Genomic DNA, 24901 nt, shown 5'->3' with positions numbered 1-24901 from the left:
TGCCAGTTTTCACATAAGATTAGCTAGACAGGTCTCCCCACTTATCTAGCATGGAACCACCAAATTTCCTGCAGTAGACAGTGCATAAAGCCCACAAGCTTGGTGTCATCTTCTGTCCCACAGATTGCTCAAATATCTGAGGAAAGAAGGGAAGAAAAATCTGAAGAGCTGAAGTGTCGAAAAGGAAGAAATGCATCAAACTGTAAGACTGGGTTTTTCAGTAAAGAGCCACCATACGTGTATGACCAAGCCATTTTCATCAGTGTGCCTACATTTATGGGCTTTTTGTGTTAGCAGCATTCTGTAGTGTCAAGAGTGTTGCATAGGTCAGGTGAGCCTAAGGTATCTGTTTCCACTCTCTGGCTTCAGTGCACACTAAGTCAGCACCTACTTAGCTAGGTTCCAAAATTAAACGCATAAATGGCTTTTTTTTTTTTAATACACTTTGTTTGTTTTTAAAGTTTTGACAGAAAGCTTCAACTAGAGTGAGAGCCATGTGGCTATTTGGGAAGAGACATGGTAGGGAGTTGAGATCAGGCAACAGGGGAAGGTCTAGAGATGTGATCGCCGATCCTAGCTGTTCAGTCAGACAGAACTTTTGAAATTTTGGCATCCTTGCGCTTACCAGAATTTCTAATTTTTTGTTGAAGGATAAGCCAAACAAGTTCAGAGGTCATCAACTCCAGAATGAACACAATGTTAATATAAAGATGTTCTCATGTTCATATTTTTCAAGTATGTGCTCAAGTTAGCCACCTGCATGTACAAAGAAGACATACTAACTTAACTTGAACACAATCATTTTCAGACTATGAAGTAAAAAATTAATGAAAGATATGGGTTAGAACAGTCTATTGGCTGCAGGAGCCAGGAAGCCTGACTTCCTTCTCAAGTGACAAGAGAAAAAAATGATTAAGCTACTGTTTATTAAATGAACATATCATTCTTAATAAAGTTCCATTTAAACCACCTCCCAAAGTAGTATGCCATTTGACTGGTACAAATCACTTCCAATCTCATGTTCCCCCCCAAACACTTTTTTACATTAACATAGCTACAACACTGTGACCTGAATTTTTATGCAACAAACTAGAGAAAATCATTTTAATGAAGAGACAGCAAAGTCTGGATTAGGACCTGCAGCAAAGAAAATGTTGCCACAAAACTGGCAGTTAATATTTGTCAGACTAAATGTAACATTGCTAATAGCATGTAAAAACTGTCTACAGAGAGGTTATCCTTAAAAAAAAAAAAGTTTAAGTGAGGACTAATTGACGTAATTTAAAGTGTAGCCACTGGTGGGCCCAGTGCATTAGGTATGGGCGATTTTCAAACACAAAAAACAAACTGAAGCTGACCATGGTCATTAGAAAGCGCGAGTTATCTACAATAATAGCTAGGTTGCTTCAGTTTAACTCATACTGGACCAATTAAAAAAGCATGCCTGATGGCAGTTTCAGCCAAGCATCAATAGCCACAGAAACGTATATGCTCACTTCAGAGATTTCTCTTTTTGAGTTTAGGACTGAGATCTCTTTCCTGTAAGTGAAAAGGCATGCAATGCAAATACACTCTCAAGCTGAGCATCATCCTAAAAAAGAACAAAAAAAACAAAAAAAAAACCAAAAAAAAACAAAACAAAAAAGACAACCACAAGAAACCCCAACCTTCCATCTTTCCTTAGTATTTCCCCCAAATCCTGTAACTACCAAAAAATACTGCTGATAGTTCAGGTTACTGGATTTCCAAATCAAACCTCAAAGTGTTACAAAGCAAAAAAAAAAAAAAAAAAAAAAAAAAAATCTTTTTAATATCTTTGCATAATCACTTTATTACTGAAACTTTTCCTGCTTTATGAATGTATTTATAGTGTTTTACATTTTTTAAAGTCTGTTTTTTTTTTTATTTTCCATTACTAAGATGATCTCCTCACATCACCCAAAATACATGTACCCACCGTATTTCAAAAATTTTACTTTCAATAGATCCATCAGTGCTGAAATTCTGCAATTAGATTCATGTGAACTCATTTTACACATCAAGCTGCTATCTGAAGTCCACGGGGGTCCACACACAATAGTGGTCCTCTCAAATCAGCCTCACAGCTCGTATTAAACAACTTATTACATTAACATCAGTGAAAAAAGACTGAATTGGTGTTTTGGGAAGAGGTGAGGAGAAAGGTAAAGAAAAAAGGAATAAAGACACTTATAGAACTAAATCCAATTCTTTATGAAATTAGGGAGACATCTGTAATTCATTTTAAAAAGCCTTGTGATTCATTCCGCCAATTCTTCGGTATGCTTTCTGGCACGCACACAAAACATACCTGTGGGATTTGTAAGAGAGGTTAGCAGATATGACTACCTGACTTTATAATAGCCCAAAAGTTTTTCAGTTCTTAAACACTGATGCGAGCTTACCAGTGAAAACATTTTATATGAACACCAAAAATATTCATACCTAAACTGTAACAGTTCGATGTTTATTATTAGCAGGCAGTAGAACTTCTTTTCCATCACCCCCCCCCACACACACACTTTTCCCAAATGGATCTTCCTCTCTTGAGGATATGGCACCACCCTGTGGGCACATCAAGGAGCACCAGGAAGGAAAAAATTAAATGGTCAAAACGAAGACTAGTATAAAAGTTTCATTTGCTCACAGTATTTTCATTATGCTATTCTATAATGCTAACAAAAACCCGACAGTTTTCACCCCAGCCATGATCAGGGAAGTTACTCTATACAAACTACACAATAGCCACAACCATGAAAATAAATTTACTCTGTCGAGACACTAACTGTAAGGAGAGCAGCTCTTTGCGCAGTGTAAACTCCTGTTCTTACGTATTCAGGAGAAAAGGTTTAAAACTGAAAGTTATGCCTTCCGCTGTACTTTCTGGAACTCTAAGGTGAGAATTTGTCACTTGGTTCTACAGGAAAAAAAGTGCCACAATTGTCTTTATAATACACTGGTGACAGTTCATCTGACGCTTGGATATCAAACCTTTCTAGCTATTGTAAACAGCTATCTTCAAAGCAAAGATTATTCCTGACCAAAACATACCTTTACACAGACAAAAAAAGGAGTAGAAACTGATCTTACTTTTTCCTTCTTGCAAACTAAAAGTGAATTCTATGGAGTACGGTAGTAGCTGGTTGTAGCATTTCTGCAATGAGAAAACATATTCTGAGATTTCTTACACTCCTGTATTCCCATATGAGACATCCCCTGATTACTCTTTTGTGACTCATAAAGCAGAATGAACTTAGCAGGCTACACAGAAGAACCTGCCTAATTTTGTAACCAACAGAACATAATTATACCACTTCAATCTCATGATTTGAGCATCACTACAATGAAAGAATGAACGTTGTACAAAATAATGCATGATAAGCTCGATCCACAGAGGCATATTTATATGTATATAACCAACATGTGGTGGACTTGTACACGTTCAAAAAAAATAGAATTTATTCAAGTTTGACTTACTTCTGCTTTTACTATACCCAAAGGAGGAAAAAAGAAAAAAGAGAGTAAAAACTCTGGTTTTACTGCTGTGCCCAACTTTAAAGCAAGAATGTCACCTGAAATATAGAGCACCAAATGATTCTGAAAACCATTAAATAATAAAAATGATCAATAACAACTTATTCACACATTTTGGAAAAAAACCATGAAGTTTTAAAAAGAAGGGAAATATTTAGTTATGGTATTATAATTTCTAAGTCATTATGTTTTTAAGGCAATAGCTTATAGTAATACAAAACACATTACTAATGTGTACTAAAATAAGGTTATTTACTTAAAAATGATACATTGGACATAAACTGTGTACAGAACAAAGCAATTCATGGTAAACTCAATAAGGCACCTTTTAAAGCAGATGCTGTACAAAATACATTAGTGTGTTACATTTTTAAGGAGTATTCTACACTTCTGGCATATAACACACATTAGAGTGTGACCATTCTCCTTGTTCCACCCTTTCATATTTTATTTACATCTTCTTTAGGTTAACTACAATGTTATTCTTCTTGTATACAATATAGTACATTTCATTTTGGGCATGGTACGTCAGAGCACAAATGTCACTACATGATGTGGGCTTCTATAATTGCATTTAAAGATAAAACATTACAAGGCAACAATTACATGAGATTTGTTCAACAAATTAAGAATAATGTGCATTCCACTTGCTATACCAACCAAGGCTAATACACCATGGCTCCATAAAGCACTGTATCATGCAGCATTGTAACTCATTTTTAAACCTCACCTCTATCTGGGATAAAGATAGCAGGGAACAGGATAATGTTTTTGACTTCTTCAGAGGCACGGCCAGAAGAATGAGGAAGCGCTAAATCATTCTAGTATTTGACAGAATGCGAGCATAACTCCCCGTTAAAAATAACTGCAATAACCAGAGAAGGCTTTTTAACTTACGGTTTTTGCTTTTCAAACATTTTTAGACTGTTAAAATACAATCTGTGAAGACAGATCAGATGATCTCTATCCAAATGATTCATTTCATAGCACATTCAAATGGTCATTTAGATGATCTAAAATTTAATTCTAACCTGCTATGGAGGTAATTTAAAAGATTCATTTTACATTTTATTCAATACTTCAAAATAGACCAATTTAGAAAACTATCAAAGAAAAAGTGAGGCAGTTTTGGAAAACTGTTAAGTTTCCTAAAATTCATAAAGCCCGATACTACAAAAATATTTACCTTGAAAGTGAATTGCAAGTTTGTGGCAGCTATATAACTCTCTTGCTCAGAACTGTGTGTTCCAGATACCTATTTCTAAAAGGAAAATTCAAAGCTAAGCAAGACAGCAGAACTCAAAATACAAGTCGACATTTTTCTGTAGGAATATCATGTTTCTTGCAGAATTTACAAGTTAATCAGGAACACAAAACCCCCTTTCCTTTCAACAAATGTAACAGTCAGTATTACATCAGTGATTCAAATTATTTTCCAACTAACGGAAATCAAAGGGAGCAGGTTAAATAAAAAAAACCCCTCCATATGTGACTGCTTAAGAGCTCCCAAGGCACAGTTCTTGATACTTTCAAGATAAATGCCACATGCTTTATTTAAAAAAATAAATAATAATAATAATAATAATAATACAAAAATCATTTGCCAGGGTTGCTTGGAAGATGTTTTGGATGACAAATGCTTAAAATAATTTTGACCAAGAAAATGAGACAATCATACAACAATAAAAGAATTCTAGCCCCTCTCCCCCAAAGGCTTATGAATTCTACAGTACTGCATGAAGCAACAACTCTGCTTAAGCTCTGAGTATGCTTAATCATGTTATAATTAATGGACTGGCTTACAGCAAAGTTTTTTTCCAAACGACTGCTAAAGTATCAGCATATACATACTGATATCACACATACACATAGGCTCCAAACTGTGAATTACTTTGCATGCAGTGTAGATATCTGCTCAAGTGCTTTATGCAGCCAGGTCCTTTAGCAATTAGATTTTTTGGAATATTAAGGAAACAAGTAATATTAAGCACCCAGCAGCTCCTGTTCAAGTCAATGAAAACTGCATGTGCATATGTTTGAGCATGAACCTAGTAACCAAAGTTCTGAAAAGTGAAGGTTTAGCTTAAGCCTACAAGACCCTTTTCTCACAAACATCACAGATCTTCTTTACAGCAGTCAGCTTACTTCTTCTGTTAAAGTGAATGTGTAAATCAATCAGGTCTTAAGATGTCTACCAAAGATCACCATCCTATTGCCTTGCAAATGCCTAAACAATAGAGAGAAAATATGTGAATTAAAAGCCATGGAAATTCACACTTCCTTTGTTTTATTTATACTACCACCAATGACTTCCTGAAGACTTAAGAAACATTAGCAGAAAAAACAAAAATTAAAATGTTAAAATGTCAAACAAGTTTACAGCTGCTAATGCTGTAGCAATTTCTGACAGAAATAAAAAGTATTCTAAATAGGAATGGATTAAATTAAATATGCCTCCATGTTCTGAAAATATAAGTTACCAGGCTACCTACATAAACGTTTTTCCTCCTTATTGACAAAAATTCTAAAGAAGAAAAAAAGTTTATCTTTTTTTTTTTTGGCTCATACCAAATATTTTCCAACTACCTGTGCAAAAATTACACGTAAAGACATGATTAACAATTTTGATCTTGTACACTTCTTGGCAATGGACGGAAAAACCCTCTTTTAAAAAGCCCTTTATCATAAGAACTGTGGCACAATATCATTTATCACTTGCTGTTTGCAAATAAGTTAAAATCATAGTTGACACACCTATGAACTGTTCAGTCAGAACACATATTAATACTTAAAGGCATTACTGAACAAAAGTAATGACTTTATTTTTAAAAAAAGAAATGTCCCTTGAAATAGCTAGTTTTCTATAAAATATGTAGCACTGTTAAATAAAGTCTGTACATCACAATAGAAAATAAAAATACTGCAATCTTTTGCCTGACCATTTACATTATGTGAACCACAGAATTAAAAAGAAAAAAACCCATATGTTAGGATGTTGTAGTTGTTCACAAATCACATTAGAAAACAAAGTAAAACAGAACTATCAGCTGTATTTTCAAGGGAAATTTAAACACATATCAAAACAATCTCCATGTACATATTTTAAGACAACAAATAATCTGACATAAATCCATCTGAAGTTTTAACATTTTTCATCAATTTTAATATTATTCCTTTTTTCTTCAAATCTCAACTATGGCGTGTGTGTGCACATGTATCTAATCGTACACATGTACCTAAGACTAGATTTTTTTTAATAAAGCACAAAACACACTGTATAAATAACTTCCCTTTTTAAAGTTATCTAGAACAAGGTTTACAGTACAAAGTTATAGGCACTTAAATTATCAAATAGGTTTAATGGTTCCAATACTGTGTGTTCATTCTTCAGACAATTCGCGCATTTGAAGTTTCAACTTGAGTTATGGTACTATTTTCTGACTTCAAACTAGAAGTGGCAAAGGAGTTCTGTATCACTAAGTCTGCCTTACAGTAACCTCATGGAGGGGTTCTGACTTTTTAACCAGCTTGTCCGGATCAGTGAAAAAAAGGATGGAAATAGCGTCCTGTGCATGCCAAAAATAGTTGGCACAAGAGGACCAAATTTTGCAATTATGTTAATTTATTGTATCTTCATGAAATCTCTTTTAATGCCATTCCTCCCAAACATGGCTAACTTGAATTAGAAATAGTCACTAATTTACCTTTTCCATAAATCTTGGATTTTATAACTGTCCTCTAAGCAGCCCACAGATGTGACCTTCTGCATTTGTATCAGGGCAACCCAGCTCAGTCTTCTGCACACCATGGGTCCTATCTTCAACAGTTCACATACTCAATTCTCCAGGTCTTGACCTTTACTGTATTCTCTAATCTTCTACGCCCAGTCTGAGCTTCTTGCTTTCCCCCTCTTGTATCTGCAAATTAGACTTGTTCTCAAGCCTTTCAAAACTTATCTTCTGTCTGGTTTAGTCAACCGGTGAGAAAGTATGTTCCTACGGCTAACTCCCTCCTGTGTGGAAAAAGTTCAGAGCATGACAGGCACCTACAGGTAAGTCCAAATAAAGTGGAAAGGCAAAACAGAACACCACTGGTCTCTCTGTTAAGATATGAAGCAGCAAAAATGCTGGTTGCATGTGGCATTATGAAAAATATGCCAGATTTCATAGTTGTGCAATTATGGAGCCCACTAGACTGTAAGCAAGATCGCCAAGGCAGTTTATACCTCCGAGAGATATTGTTTCAAGCTCTTTACAGACTCAGGTAGGCATTGGTTATAACTGGTTCACATTTCTGCAGTTCTCTTTGCGACCAAAACAGGGATAGAAATAAAATTAAAACTGAAATTTTTGGAGAATAACTTAACGACAAGGAATAAATTCTGCAGCAAATTCTGTGATTGTGAAGTCACAAAATACTCGGAGCCCTGACCATAGAAATTTGTTCATTTACATGGTTTCTTATCTATCCCAAATGGCAGCAAAATAATCCTGGCACACACATAAAGGCATAAGGAACTGTTAAACTGAGCAGTATCACAAACATATCCATAACCTACAGGCTGTTTCACAAAAACTTGTTATTAATTGACTAGGTTTTATCAGGTAGAAGGCAAAAAAAGCTTATATTCTCCATCTCTGTTGAATCCATTTAGCTTGTTAGGCTTTCACAGAAAGCACTGTAATCTGAACATTCAATTCAGTACCCAGAGTTTTACTGGAGACTCACTAAGTATGACTGAAGTCTCAATGCAGCTCAAACAAAAATGAAACGTGTATTTTAACAAGGCTGTCCATATACGTAGCATGTAGTGTACAGAGGCTCTCAGCATCACAGTCTATGAAGTACTGAAAGATTTAATTAGCAGCCTGTAGAAGTGTGGTGAGGAAAAAAACTGAATCTCAGTTGCTTCCTCTTCCCACTTAGATCTCACCCAAGTTTGAGTGAAAAGTTCTAGGAGTCCAGCTTTGCTCCCCAATGTCAGTTTACTATGTCAAATCTTTACATCTTGTGATTCCACCATCTTGGCAAGTGTCTTCTTGATCCTCAAGGCAGTAAGTCTTGAGGCAGGATTATGGGCCCAGCATTCAGACATTAATTTCAATATTGCTCTTAAACACTGAAAAACAAAAAAACAAAGAACAACATTGTAACAACTAACAATCCCAAGAGGTGTATAGTTTTAGTTCACTACCATGTCCAAATTACAGAACTAAGTCCAAAGGCAAGACTCTAAATTTTCAGCAAAATTACTGTTAAAAACTATTATAAACAGATCAATTAAAAAACTGACACAAGCCACTTCTTTCTCCTCCCCTCCATTTCCTCGTATTGTAGCACCTGGAACTAACTGAATTGTGCCTTTAGTTACACAAAGATGCATTGCCACAATTTGTTGCTACAACTCGAGAACAGAGGTACATCAAAATGGTAGCAAAAAGGGGAAAAAAATCCACATATGGCAGAAAAACTGTAGATCACTTTCTCACCAAAAAGGAAGGAAAATGTGACCAAAGTTCTCTCAATAGTCAAGAAACAATATAGAAAAAAAAAATCAAGAGTTCAAGGATATGGGGCAGAAAAGGTATGACATATTTTCCTTGCTATGTGAAAGTTAAGTCTTGTTTACTGAGTTTAAGCAGTGTCCTTTTAAAAACACTTTTATATTTAATATTTTTATTATATCACAGCATAAATAATGTTGTTTCACAAAAGGAGGGTTACTTGGGAACTTACTAGGAGAAAAACAGAATAAAAATAAAGGGAAATAAGCCTAGCAGAATAACACAGCATACCACACCATGTAACAAAAAAAGTGTTCCAGAGTCAACAGATACACTGCACTCCAGGCATAGTGTCCAAAATAAGGATAATGAAACAAAACAGGATGGAATCCCTCATGCAAAATTCTTTTGAACAGGTGCTTACTGACCAATAGATATTGGTCCAACAAAAAATGCAACAGCTGCTGAAAGATCCTGGCTACTTTCCTAAGGATCTACAAACACAAAGAAATCATTACACATTTCATAAAATGCCTCATGCAGCAAAACAATATGCTATATATATTAGGATTAATAAAACTAAAAAACAGCATGCTAAGTTTTAGCACCAAACAAAACCCTAAAAAACACTATTATCTAAATACATGATTCCATTTACAGCAGTAGTTATACAGCTGAAGGCTGCTTAAGTGTGTCTACCTCTCATATCACTCAAAACATACATAAAAAATACGGTATTTTGAGCCAATCTCAAATACGTCTTTTATTGTTGCTGTGAGGTTTCAAAATGTTGGACTGTCTGAACGTGTTCTCTGTTTTATAATGTTTTGATGTTTCTAAACTAAAATATCCTTCCCATATTAATGAACGAGCTGAACTCATTTTTCCTCTCAGCATACTTACTTCATCACTGTTCCACCTATTGGATACCACTGGGCGTAGGCGTTTGACACACACCACTTCTCTCATATCCTCATAGGATGGATCATTTGGCACCATGTCATAGTATGGCAACTGATACTCTTCAACAATACCTGGAAATAATTGTGAAAGATCAAGCATCATAAAAAAAAAGAACTCTATATATCTGCTCTCAGATTTCCTTAGCTAGGAGCAGAAATTAACTCAATTTTCTCACTGTACCAAGTCAAACCCACCACAAAGTGATATTGTGATGAAAACCTAAAATTTCAACAGTTACTAATGGTTATGAGTATTAAGTATAAAAGCTACATCAGTTCCTTGCAGTTCCTTTGACTTTGATACAGAACACAGAATTTGGTATCCTCTAGTCTACTTCTAATCCAAATCTGTGTTCTGTCCATGGATTGCTACTACTGCTTCTAAAGAAGGCGAGCCTGCGAGAAGGCAGGATTAAGTTTGTTGCATTATCTCCTGGAGAAGTAAGTATCGTTAAAGCTGGACATGGGCCTGGCAGATTTTAAAAAGAATATTTAAAAGTTTACCTCCTGTGACACAGCGCCGAGCCATCTCCCAGATGATCAGCCCAAAACTGTAGATGTCAGCCATGATGTATGGTTGGAAATGGTTTTTATTCAGGCTTTCATCTAGGACTTCTGGAGCCATGTAACGTTTTGTTCCCACTCTAGTGTTCAAGGGAACATCAACTTCGTTTGTATCACTATATGCAAACATTAAGAAGTCAGTGAATTGTGGAATATTATAAAACATGGTATGAAATAGTGCATGATGCAATCACTACACTGCAAAACCCCCATTTACAAATTAATTTTTTCTTATATTTCCCTTTCAATACTACACTTAATATACATCATACTTCCCAGAAAAAGATTATGTACAGAAATGATCGTGAATATTATACTTGACAGTTTACTAATTCTATTGCGAGACAAAGAAAAACACATATGAATAAACTGAATTAAAAACAGCTCTAAAGATGAGTATGTTTGACAAGAACTCAGATGAAAATAACTTCCAAAGGTTTATGCTTTCTTTCAGACTCTACTGTAGCAATAGGCAACTCTGGCTCTTTTGAAATTGAAAAAAACAAAACAAAAACAAAAAATGCACATTTAAAATGTATTCAGTAATACTACTATAAGTATTCTTTTTGCAATTAAGCTTCAACAATTTTGACACTGCTCACATTTTCTATGAGACAGAATTTACAATGAAGTTACATGCTAGCGATTGAAAAAGCACAGTTTTTAATGATGAACATCAATTAGTCTCCTCTTACTTGATAACCTTGAAGAGCAACCTTGATATTTACCAGCATTCAAAGAACAAACTGCATTTCACTTTCAAAACAGAAAAAATCTGATGCATGCAACCAGCTGAGTTGGCATCCCTTTTCAATTGGACATCTGGCAACTAACAAAAATATATATACACACATATATATTTAAAATATATATGTGTTAATCTTTTTTATATTATATATAAAAATGTACATTTTTCCATTATAGATGGTTTTGTCCATTTACCTGTTAAATTTGACTGCAAGGCCTAAGTCAGCAATACAGCAGGTTCCATTTTTCTTTATCAAGATGTTTTTACTCTTCAGGTCCCTGTGCGCAATAGCAGGCTTGCCTTGTGTCCCATAAATTTCTGTGTGTAGATGGCACAGACCACATGCAGCAGAATAGGCCAGTTTGAGGAGAGCCCTGTTGTCTAGTGTAGCGCATTTCAAAAAATCATACAATGATCCATTTTCATGATAATCTGTAATCAAGTAAAGCTGGGTCCAGGAGCCAGTGCCCTTAATGTCTGCAGCTATAAAACCTAGCAAACATATAGCCAAAGTTAGAATGCATTTGCACATAAATTATTAATGCAACAGATTTGGTATGAGTTCTTAAAGTTATATTCTCTTAGACAGTACCAAAAGGTATCTCTTCCCCTTACAAAAAACAGTAATGTAAAAGCTCATATTTCAACCATACATGAGGTTGTCATTCCAGTCTTCTAGCAAAGAGATGGCAGGCATGCATTTCCAACCAAGAAAAGCAAGATTCTATCCTTTTCGGAACATTTATTAGTATCCAATATTCCACGAAAGAAGCCACATTCCCCTCAGAACATTCATTAAGAACTCCTACTCCTTCACCCTGAAACAAGCCCTCCAGTACTCAAACAATTTCTTCCTTACCAAGGATGTTTTCATGACGCATCAAAACGGTTTGGTAAATTTCTGTTTCTCGGAACCAGCTGGCTTCTTCTGTGGTAAAAAACACTTTGACTGCAACTTTTTCGCCCCTCCATTTGCCCATCCACACCTCACCATATCGTCCTTTCCCAACTTGCCTCACCATCTGAATTTGTTTGGCAATAGTGCGCTGAACCTACGGGGAGAAAAAAAGGTGGGATGGGGGGGGGGGGAGGGGGGACAGAAAATTAAGCAACTAAACTTGGATACCTGAGCAAGCTGCCTGTCAGATAAAACCTAGATTGAGAGTGATCCTATTCGAATAGTTTATTTCAGATCATTTTCCTGCTATTCCTATTTCAAATTCATTATTCCTGCTTCCAGGAGAGAATTGTATTAAAAAACTCAAAAGATTAAATCAGCTTGATCTCTGACTTAAATTAGACTGCATCCTGTTGCATTCCATTTGCTTCTAATTTATATGTATTTACAGTCATTTGTCTCATTGTTTAATCTTTTACTCATATAATCTTAATACTTATATAATCTCATATTAATACTCTTAATATGAATATTAAATGGAATGTTCAATCAAAAAACATGAACAACTCAGCACAAAGTGCAAATTTATCAACAGTGGCAATGAAAAAAGTATCTTTGAGCTTGCTCAATTTTATTATCTGTCATTGTATTTTTATCTTAATGTCTGTAGGATCTAGTTTTTCTTTATATTTAGCTGAAGCTAGATTTCTGAACAAAGAATCTATTTTTGCACTTGATTTTAATTACCTGAAGATGGACTTCTGTACATTTTTAGTTTGTACAGTACCTTTCACAGTAGATGCCTATGAAAACAATCTACATACAGTATAGATAAACTGCTTTGTTCTAGGCATTAGATACAAAGCCAAACTTTGTATTTGATGCAGAGAAGCTTAGTGAGGAAAACTTTAGTTCACATTTTACCAACAACGGTAGTCCTGATCCACTGCCAGAACTCTGTGACTGGTCAATAAGGTCTTTTAATGACTCCCCTGCTGGAATAAATGCTTCATCTTGTTCCAGGTCACGATTATAACAGCGTCTCTTTGCCACCCATTTACAATAATGCCTGCAAAAGAAAAAAGGAAATTGAGCTCCAAAATACTTTTTTTCAAAATATGTAACGAACTGAGCTAGAAGAAAAACTATTTAAATACAGAAGTTTTCTTAAAAATCTAGATTTGAATGTATAATCATTCTTTTCAGAAATTCAATTTAAGTCATTTTTATTATAAAGCAGTTATAATTCATGTACAGACACATTAATTTATGAGTCAAGTGGATAAACAGCATTTTTAATACTCAACTCACAGCCCAGTGTTACGCGCTTAAAGCGCCACTGGTTTTCATTTAAACGAAAAGACTAAACCTTGAACCGTGGCAGCTGAGACTGACACATACTCATTTCTGCTGAGGCTGCTAGAATGATGATAACCTCCAGCAGAGGTCTGGAGCAGACAGAAACAGGTATGGTCTTTTAAACTGCACCAGTATGAATTGCCATAGCTCAGCTGGAGGTATTCTTAACGCAGGTCAACTGTTAGTTTTAAACATAGCAGAAAAAAGTTAGAAAACGTTCTTGTTGCTAAAGGTTTACAAAAGCATTACACAAAGGTAAGCCTCAGAAATACGCAAAAACAGAAAAATAACCCATGCATTAAGATACTCCTGTTTACTGGATGCTATAGCATTAAAATTATACAGTTTAGAAAACTGGAAATAATTATTTGCAGCTAGAGTACAAGATCAAGTTCACTGAAATTCTATGCTTTAAGAATTTCATTATTTTCACCTAACACTACAAACCAGTATCCATGAAGATGTGAAATGAAATTACAATAGTTTCAATGTCAGTCTATTTTTATCAGAAATACATATGACTGAGTTCATTTACAAAGTAACTATTCTGTTTACATTCATTTGTGAAAAAAACTAAATTAACAATAAAAGATGTGCTTTCCTTACTTGTAACAAAAGCAGCTAAATAAGATAATCATGACAATTATGCAGACTGCCATAGAAATCAATACTGCCATCCAACGAATGCTGCCATCAAAAAGTCCATCTGTTAAAAAAAAAAGAAAGTATTGTCTAATAACTAAACATCTAGTGTAAACATAATTTCAGTATGACATTTTCATATACTGTGTATTTTGGGATTGCACTGGGTAACTACATAAATGCAGTTCCACAAAATGTGACAGTTCTACAGATCTCCCCAGATTGTATATCTTGCCAAAAAATGGTAAAGAAAAAAAAGTTCTTTTAAATCTTTGAAGCAATGCATTTTGTTTTCCCTATTAACATCACCAATACTGTGTATGGATATACATATGTATGTATGTATAACTGATGAAAATAAACTAAAACTTGTTTTAATGGCAGCAGGGCAGACCTATAGAGAACATGACTCTGAATTTCCTGCTACCATTTGATTATTTATAACACTGCTGATAAATCAACCCAACAGGTAAGAAAGTTTCTGTACTGGTAGATAATAAAATGCAATGTAATTTCACTAATAAAAAGAGTAATATCAAAAACAATCTTTCTGATAGGAGAGACTGGCCTAAGAAGAAAAAGAATACTGCAAGTGACTGATGTAGGAAAAGCTTAACTTGTAAGTGACAGAAAAGGAGAACTGGAAATGCAGAAGACTGAATGAAAAATATCTGTAAAGAATAAATAAAGTAAGTGGGATGTTTAGTATGAAGTTTAGTACAGAGCTTCATACCAAAATGATAGTAAGGAAAGTAGAGATCAGTTTACACTTTCTCCTTATTTTCATCAGTTGATCAGGAACAACAGAACACACAAAGCATTAGTGGCAGTATGAACCCCTCAGAGTTGTTTAGCTGTTTACCTGTACTATCAAGTGGTGGTAATGTTGGTTGTAAATCCTGATTGCAGAAGTCAGTCCGACAGCACTCAATTGTCCGACGTAGCTGTGCCTTTGGTGAATCCTATAGACAGAAAATAGAATAAACATTCAGATTCTGAAGTGATCAGCCAGGAAGGGGACTGGAGATGGCACTGATACAACACAGAGACAAATGTTTAGATAATTTTCTTTAAAAAGCAATTCAGCCTCACTGTTGAATGTATGAGATGCATCTTCACAAGTATAAGCCAATCCTTGGGCTGCAAGCATTTCATGTTCTCCTTTTTTACCTCTCAAAGAACTTTTTTTTACTTTATGCACAGAAATAGGCAGTTCCTACTTAAGCAACGACTTCATATTTTGCAAAATTTTTAAGCATGGCCAAAAGCATCTTACAGTATATTATATAAATACTGCTCTTAAGACAGCCATGCCAATCCTTTTAGAAGCTTTTCTACAGCATTCACCATAAAAATACTGTTTGCTTCAAAAACATCTTCAGAACAACATATGAAGGTGAGCAAAGACACTAATGCAAATACAACAATCAAAATTATTTCAGAAGGTCATCATGATCCCTCAGGTATAATTTGCAGTAGCACTAGACATTCACAGCTGCAACTGAAGTCAACAGTGCTTCCAAAATGCAGTGCTACTGACAGCTACACTATATGGAAAACTCAAGTCTTAAAGACTTAAAATTGAGCATCAAAAATAGTGATAACACTTTTAGGGGGTGAGGGGGAAAAGCAGCACATAACTGGCGGCTACCTCTAAGTTTCCTTTAATGAACAGTGTGACAAAGGAAAGAGCAAAATCTAGTCTTCCACCAAGGCAATATTCAGTTGCCCAGCTAGCCCAACATCTGACTCTAAAACTTCCATGCATCCTCTAAAACTAGTTCAACTTCCACAGATATTTACAAGGGATGCCAGCACTATGGCAAATGTTTGCTTTTTAAAGTATGTATTTTGGTCAATATTTGAAAGCCTTTATTATCGTTTCTGACCAGAAATCTTCAGCATGCAGACATTCATTTAGCACTTGTGAAAAACTGTATCCCTGCAGGTCTTCCTACGAAAACAGGAAACTTCAACAAGAACTATTACTATTTTTAAAGCTGGCTCCAATATATCGTTCTCCTAACTTTGCAGGGAATATCTCTAGCTACCTCTCTTTTCTTTCCTCCGAGTACATATTCATGTAAATATCTAATTTTTGAACCTGAAATTGGCAGAATGCAGTTAAGTAGAGGTCCAGGTATTTGATTTGTCACCGGCAAGCCATCATTCACAGCGGTGAAGGGCAATATGCAAAGTTTTATGATAGCAAGTCATAAGCTATACAAATTTAAACTGCTCAGGCAGTTTCCCCAGATAATCTCCACAGAGATCTCCAGTTTTAATGATATCTCATTTGTACCTTGCACTGAAAGTCTGAACCTTCATACTTCATGCAGCCAGAAGCAAGCGTAGGTTCTCCATGTTCATCTTCCTCAATGATAGCAAAGCAATGCCCATTCGTTCTGGAATAAACGTATCAACTGTGCTTTAACAGTCTGCTTGCTGTTTACTATGCAAGATTAGTTGACCATGAATCCATTAAGAATACTGACACCGCAATATCTAAAATAATTCTTCAATAACACAATAATTACCAAGTTTGATGAGACCAAAAAACACCCACAGTATTTTCAAATAAAATGCTGAAGGGCAAAGTTTTCTCCCAAATATTCCTCCCTTCACTTTTTTTTAAACAAGCTTTGACAACCACACACACACACACACACACACACACACACACACACACACACACACACACACAGAGTTGTTCAAAAAAAAACATGGGGGTGGGGTGGGTGGGAGGTGGGTGAGTGAATAGGAATCGGACCAGAATAGGCTTATTGATCACAGTTCTATAGGAAAAAAACCAAGCAAACAAAACCAAAAAACCCCACCCCTTAACCAACCAATTCAGTCATGTCTGTTCTTGAAACTGCAATGATAAAAGTGAGGAAGGATAGCTATGGTACACTAAAACAGGTTACTTCAAACTGCTCAACTACACTTTTTCCACATAAGCTTTCTCAAATATTCAGCCTTTGAAGGGCGAAAAAAACAAATAAAACAAACAAACAAACAAAAAACCCACCTCCCCCCGACCCCAGAACAAACGTAAATAAGTTATGTTCTTTCAAAAAATGGGACTTCAATTTAAATCCTCTTTTATAGCATCTCTTAATTCCCTATTATCTCTTAAAATAAATGCTTTGATTTCTACTGTACGTTCAAATGTTGGCAACATTTGAAAGGAATCCTAAACCCATTCCTAATGTTAGGTCTGTGCTTTCAATACCTGTAAAGTTAAGATTTTAAGTAAATCAAAATTATTTCCCACAAAACAAACAGGATTTGTTTGTGAGAAAGACTTTAAGTTAACGTGAAGAAAACGGATTTAAGCAGCATAATGCCATAAAATACCCTGCACATGCATACTACATGAGCATTATGAATTCTAACAGCTTTATTAACAGAATAATGATCTGTAGCAGTTAGTCACTTTAGAGGAAAGTTAAAATTCAAGGCCTACACTGACAGTATACACTAGAGGGCGATAAAAAGCAAAAAATAAAATTCAAGGGCATTTAAAGACAATACTGGATCATAATGCAAAAATAAATCTCCAGGTGCAAAATCACATTCATAAAATACTACCTGCATGTTCATTTAAAAAGAGGGCATCAGTGTTTGTTCCACCTCCTTGGAGTACACAAAAAAATGCTTTACACGCCAAGTGACAGCTAGAGACGCTTAATACTGCATGTTAAAGTGAAGCTTCAAATTACATAAGAAAATAATAATGTTTCCTATTAGATAACTCCCTAAGCAAGCACATAATTAGCGCACAAGTCTCTTGTGAAACTTACGCCTGTCAAAAGTTAAAAACTACTCATCTCTCCCTATGTTAAGGGGCTTTTCTTATCGTTTCCCCCCTTTTCTCTCATACCTAAAACTAATGAACATGTAACAAGAAAAATTCATACTGAATGGCTACATGGCACTAAGTAACATTACCTTTTGACTACTAGGCGAAGAAACATTAGGCTAAATGAACCCGTAGTATAGTCAGAACATTGAGATTTGGGTCATTTAATACTCACCCAGTTATAAAATGCTACACATTACTTAAAACCTCAATCCTTCAAAGCAGTTGCTGGGGGCAAAACAACTGGTTGTGAACAGTTCCAAGATGTGGTGAAAGTAATATTGTTTACATACAGTTGTTTGTGCATTTTTAGCTTTCAGCTTTCCACAGAATTAGTGAGTTTCTAATCAGTTATAATCAAATCACTTCAGAGAACTTGTCAGCATTGTAGAGATACTTAACCCTGTGGTGAGCCAAAAAGAGCCTTTTCAAATTCTGCTGTGTCCTGTATGCAATACTTACATGCATGTGTTATTAATAGCATCATCTGGACAATGCCCTGAGCAGTAGCATTTAAGAAAGGGTAAGGTGTCCTCTGGAGCAAGTGTTACTCCATTGGCTTGTTTCTTCTGGTCAGGATTTGTCTTCATTCCTGTGCCATGAAGCATGCTGTCTAGATTTTGTCCTGAGCATTGAAAGAACAACAACAAATTATTCCTGCATCTCTTTGGAAATTGGTTAAAAACTTTAAAGAAAAAGAAAACAACCAGAAAACCACCAACAGAATAATGATATTAAAGAATAAGTGAATTATATAAGGCATAAGAAAACCTTCCATTGGGATTACAGCAGGAATTTTGATTTAATCATTTTATTCTGGAAATAGCTGGCTCAAACACTAGCAGATCGTCCACGCACAATCGATACAAACAGAAAGGGGAAATTTTCCCTCTTTGAGATAGGGCAGTGATGTAAGACCAGTAAGAATTTTCTGAAGAAAGCCCTTTTCACTCATGTGTTTCAAAAACCAAAACGCTGGCCAGCTCGATAACCACAACAGTATAATTCTATGCATGACTGAATATACTTAATATGCAATTTTCTAATTCTCTGAAGTCATTTTTCTGGATTCACAGCCTCATAGAAGAGCTGTAATAACTCCAAAATCTCTTGGGTTTTTTTGATCTCCATCTGCATTAGTACTTCAAAACAGAGCTAAAGTAAATCTTGTTTGCAAATTAGATTTCAGTCAATGACGTGAACATCCACACAAATGAGCTTTCAGAGAATAAAAATAGGGCTAAATAAAGTTCCAAGGAGCCCTTAATTTCTCAGCAGTAAGAAATAGTTGAACATCATTTTTTCTAGATCATATTATTAAAGTACTTTCGTGAAAGTCAGCCTTCATAAGAAAAATTCCATCCGTTTTCTTCTTAGGGAAGAAGATCCAGGAAAAAAAAAAAAAAATTAGGAACATTAACTGCCTCTTTTAGCATATGCTTTCTGACCACTACATAAGAGACAAGAATATCTCTGTCCAGTTCCTTCAGCTTTTTCAAACAATTTCACCAATAGAAAATCTCTATCCATCATATGACAGTACTCGTGGCTCCTTATGTTCTCACAGGCAGGCGAGCCAAATAAAGCTGGAAGACTTCTGACCAGACTATCACCTGGTAGGATAAAATTTACAGCAATCCTGCGTGGGATGCCCAATGTACAAGATAAGCAACCCCATGTCATTAGTATTTATGGAAGCTTTTATTATAATTCAACAAGTGGAGGTACCTTAGTACTTTTTAAAAAGATTTTATTCACACTGAAAACTTCCAATTTATCTGAGAATAAAAAAAGTGTTTTGACCAGGAAACCCATGCTCACTATTGACAGATATCTGTGGCTTCTCACCAAATCCACCAACCACTACCTGTAGAGTAGTGAGAACATTACTCGAATGCCGCACTTTGACTTAAAGACGCGTAGAAAAACTTGGTTAAAAACTTGTGCAGATACCACCTGCTGTATCATAACACCCACTATGTCATTTAGCCAAGTGGGAGATTAAATATTTGTAAAATTTGATCTTATTGTTCTAAGAAAAGCACACATGCAGATTTCCCCATCTGATTAATACAGCATACTGAGTACATTCTCCTGATTCAGATATTCCCCCGAAAATAAGGATATTGTGCCTTTTTCAGACACAATTAAGAGCACATCTCAAGAAACCACAGCAACCATTTGCCTAAACTCTCAAATCACATAGCCACGTTTCATACGAAGTGCAGTTTTCAAACAGTACACGGGTAACATCAGTTAAATATTTCCTTTAATGAGATGTATAAATTGTCCAGTGTCAGAATAACACATTGAGTTTATCTATGCATTAATCTTCCCAGTGTAATCAAAAGGAATTCCGCATGTATGAAATAGCAACTCCTCCAGTATCTGTTCTTAATCTTTTTCTAGTTTTCTTCCTAACAAAGCCTGACATGTCATTTTAATACTATGCTACTTTCACAGCATTCTTTTTTTTAATATTAAGAGATGCTTACCTGCTCAGAAAACAGGTAATTCCACCTCCTAATGTTTACTTGCCCACGTACAAATGTTAACTGCCATTCTAATTCTGTAGAATTACTAAGGTATCTTTCCTGACCAATTTTACAAAAACCCCTTTATCTTCGGGGACATTCCACATGTTAAAAGTTTGAACACTTTACGAACTGCATCTCAGTCACCCACCCGTCTTCCTACCCTGAGCATTAAATGCAGTATTTTTTCAATTCATTAGAAAAGAAACCAGGGAACCCTCAGAGCATGGCTTCTCCCAGCTCAGGAGAGAAAACAAAATTCTAACCTGCAATTTATAATAGATTCAGACTAACATAATTTAAATAGTTCATTAGCATGGTGACACAATAATCCCTACAGCACTGAAAAACAGTTTACTACCGCTGAATTTCTTTCTCACTGCCAGTGCTAACATGCCACTTAAAAATGTTATGCCGGTCCAGGATCTTTTAAAGCAATACTATTCTTCCTAACCTAATGTTGCAGCATGACTACAGGTATGCTAACCTTCTACAATAAAAATGAGATGAAATACATTTTTCCTCTTAATATTCACCATTATGAATGGTATAACAAGATTTATGAGGTATACCCAATAAAATCCATGCTAACATAAATAACAATATTTTCACAGAATCTTTTGCACACTTTCTACAAGCAAAGATTTTTATTCAAAGCCAAAACAGACAACCACCTCATTGTCTTTGTAACGTGAAAGAGAAACAATACTCCATGGTAGCCTGTTTTCATCTTACAGGTAGTATTTTTGAGTTGCACAAAAATAAATCGCTTTGCTCTTGCATTATTACTTTCTAAGACTACAAAAAGAACTCCTATTAAACAGAAAAGATAACTGAGTATCCAGGGAGGGAAGGGTTGGGGAAGAAGAGAAAGGAAAATATTGAGACTGTTTAGGTTCACTTCAGTAGAAAGATTTTAATAGCCTATATCTAGGTATTACACCTAACTGCTTTTTGCATCCTTTACTGTATTACTATAATTCAACCTCAGCATTTCAAGTAGGTATGGGGAAAGGAACTGCATGTGGAAAATAACTCGGCCCACATCAACCTGAGATGGTAGGGGGGTAGATCAAGACCCAAGTGGGGGTGCCACAGGATTTTTCACAGCTGTTTTTCCTGGTTAAAAGCTACTGGAAAGATGACTGAAAGTGAATGAAGGATGTGCCAAAATGACGCCCTGCCTCAGGAACCACATGGCCTTGCTCTAGCAATGCTCAGACTATCCCTCACCCGTAGCACGCCACCTCCCAAACATTCACACTGCTTTATCTTCCTTCAGATACGAGGACAGAGAAACGGAAGGGCACTTTTTAGGGATCTAGTGACACTGTACTACTGCGAGGATGTAATTAATGGCTCCCCTGTCACATTCAGTTGTCAGCTCAACAGTGGAGCAAAGAAACGCCCATACACTCTGCACATACAGATAAGGAGGCAAGGAAATGGATTTCTGTTTAAGACTAAATAAGTAAACATAAAAAAGTTAAGGAACAATTACTGCTAACATATCACACACAGCCTTTGATCAAAGCCATCAATCATGCAGAGAACCATTTTCTCCAATCATTAAATAAAAAAGTTAACTGATGAATTGATTTTAAAGAAGCACAGTAAAAACCCCACTAAAAACATGTCTACTTGAAAGCATAGCTTCAAATACAAATATTAATATAGATAACCTTTTAAAAAGGTATTCTGCATGACAGCAAAGTGATATTAAGCACTAAAAACTGAGCAAACTCAGTTGCTGCTCAACAATCCATTTGCCAGGATTCATATGTAATTTCATTGGGTCTTCCGATTTAGGAAGAGATTTGTGTACACTGTAAAACACAGCCCAACTAAGAACTGCTGAGACACAAAGGGCAGTAAGTGAAATAAGACAAACAAAAGCCCAATTGTGCCTATAATTTCATACTTACCTGTATTCCCTCTACCTCTACAAACAAATGCTAGAACTAGTAGCCTACAACATTTCAAATTATTGATGGTTTTCTGAATTCACAATGGTATAGTTTTCCTCTGATTTATTTAACCAAATATTTCAAACAAAATCATTTTTATTCCAGAAAAGAGTTTATCTTAGCAGAATGACAGTACTCTATGTATTTCTTTGTAGCAATTCTGGTCCAAGCTTGTAAAATCCAGTTAATTCTGTATTTTAAACAACAAGAAACTTTCTCCAGTTCTCACTGCTTTACTCTCAGTAGAAGAACTTCACCCACCTTCTTGCTGGTGCCAAAGCTGCTCACACTGGCTAGCTGACACTTCACGCTTGCCATCCCTGACATGCTGGGTTCTCTCTATAAAAGATGAAAGATGGACCAAGCCTCTTGCTGTTAGGTAGGCCTTCTTTATGAAGAATAAATGATTTGAAATTTTTATGTAGTAGTTTTAAACTACTTTTTCTAGCTTTCGGATGCAGATATTGCAAATCATCCACTAAAATGAGGAATTGTCACCTTTCTGCCTATCATAGGCTTTCATAATGATTTAACAGGTAATGCTATATAAATTACACCTTAGCAGAACTGATACAGCTTGATTAATATTTCAGTACTTAAAAAGATTAATAAAAAAAATCTTCATACTTTTATGAGTGTGAAAAGAGTATCTTAAATGCTTTTTGGGGCTCTGCATCTGGCAGTTTTACTGTAACTCTCCAAGTAGTGCATTTTGATACATCAAGCCTGTCATCTCCACAGATCAGGCACGTTACAGGTAGTTCAGTCTAGCAGAACCGGTTCCCAAAAATCACAGCAAGTTCCCAGACTATTTGTTTAAAAATCTCTCTCTGCCACCCTCCAGCTTTCCCAGGAGCTACACTATAGCGTTCAACCTTGACAGCTAGCTCTCAGTTTCCCTCCCTTCCCAGCCCAGCAATCCCCAGCCTCTAGCCCCACCTTCCTTCCTAGAAAAAGGCATTTCTGACAAATGTTATTCTGTTCTTCTGTATCAAATATAAAAGTCACAGATGGAAAGATTTTATGTATACTTTTTTAAAAAAATCCATATTCTAATTTAAATTAAATGTACTTTTAAAGAATAAAGTTGCTTAAAATTTGAAATTACAACACAGCCTTATATAACCTTTGTATAATCCATTAAAATAACTTTGATCAGATAAATATTTGACAATGCATGTTTGCTGCTGACATTTTAAGAAAAGACGCAGCAGTTGGGAAGTGACTGGTAAACAGAACAATAAAGTCCTTAAGCAGTAAGTCATCTTCTGAGAACTCTAAGTTCCTTCTACAGTTTCTGGAAGAAATCTTTATTTCAGACTAGTTTATATGTTTGAATTCAGTTTATATGTTTCAACTCACTATTTCAGTTGAAATTCATAAAGTGCATAAAAGTTAAAGCAGAACTCTTTTGATATCAAATCTCTGAATAAAATTAAGTATGAGGTAGTGAACTCAAATTTCAATGGACAGTTTTATCAATGCACTAATAGACAATACTAAGTGTTGAGCAAGTCTTTTAAAAACAAGAAATATTTAACAAACTTCATATTTATTGAATGAAATTAATAGTTTAAATAAGCTAATGAAAAAGGATTAAAATATTGCTTTTCTGCAGTGTATCTGAAGAACATGCAAAAGCTTGATGAACCACATATCTAATATTACATCATATAGTAAGCAGACAGAAATGAACTGCAAAGTTTAGAAGGCTGAGTATATATTAGACTATTTGACTGCCCTGTTACATATATTGGTTATCAGTGGGACCTTTTTTTAAGCGAAAGAGAAAGCATAAAATTTACAGATTCAAAAGATTTTAAAAAAAGATTTAAAGGTAAGGCCTTTTTCTGTTAATTTTAGACTCTAAGGCACATCAAGCTATTCTGAATAAAAGGCAACACTGGAAAAAAAAAAATCTCCATTTTGCTTTTTAATCCAGATAACGAAGTGCTACAAGGGAATGTGTGTTTGTACAAAATACTTAGGGGAAGCAAAATACAAGCCTTTTTAGCACAGGGAAAAGGAAATAGAAAATATTGCAAGGTCTTTCCTCAACTCACCTTCTGCACTGTGAAGTTACAGTTAAAGAAACGGACCTGCACTTCCATAGTTGTAATAGTCTCACACAGGACACAGTTCTGAGCAAAAAGGATGCATGTCTGTTCTGAATAATTGCATCAGTGATTTTCTATTCATGTTTCTGTGCTTTAAAGTAGCACTGCTTTACACAAAGAAAGAACTCTACCCTGAAATAATGCTGGTTCTTTCAACTAAAAATCTGCAATAATGGTAAGACAGAAGCA

At 35.4% G+C, this 24901-nt stretch overlaps 1 protein-coding gene across 5 annotated transcripts in view; it reads right to left on the bottom strand.

Annotated features, from left to right (window-relative positions):
• Positions 1-3787: 3787 nt before the first annotated feature.
• The window catches only part of BMPR1A (bone morphogenetic protein receptor type 1A), an 88890-nt gene continuing 67776 nt past the window's right edge, over positions 3788-24901 (bottom strand). For 4 of the 5 annotated variants that reach the window (XM_064513748.1, XM_064513749.1, XM_026116772.2 and 1 more), the window contains 10 exons: positions 18557-18719; positions 16532-16634; positions 15092-15191; positions 14194-14293; positions 13153-13297; positions 12190-12382; positions 11525-11822; positions 10523-10698; positions 9960-10090; positions 3788-8671 (listed from right to left, as the gene is read on the bottom strand). In XM_064513748.1, the coding sequence (XP_064369818.1) occupies positions 8546-8671; positions 9960-10090; positions 10523-10698; positions 11525-11822; positions 12190-12382; positions 13153-13297; positions 14194-14293; positions 15092-15191; positions 16532-16634; positions 18557-18719 (1535 nt within the window). In that variant the 3' untranslated portion in view covers positions 3788-8545. The remainder of the gene's footprint in view (positions 8672-9959; positions 10091-10522; positions 10699-11524; positions 11823-12189; positions 12383-13152; positions 13298-14193; positions 14294-15091; positions 15192-16531; positions 16635-18556; positions 18720-24901) is intronic. The other variant, XR_010389664.1, reaches the window with a different exon arrangement.

This window comes from Dromaius novaehollandiae, chromosome 6, assembly GCF_036370855.1.
Source record: "Dromaius novaehollandiae isolate bDroNov1 chromosome 6, bDroNov1.hap1, whole genome shotgun sequence".
Classification (NCBI taxonomy): domain Eukaryota; kingdom Metazoa; phylum Chordata; class Aves; order Casuariiformes; family Dromaiidae; genus Dromaius; species Dromaius novaehollandiae.
This window is presented reverse-complemented; position numbering and strand designations above follow the sequence as displayed.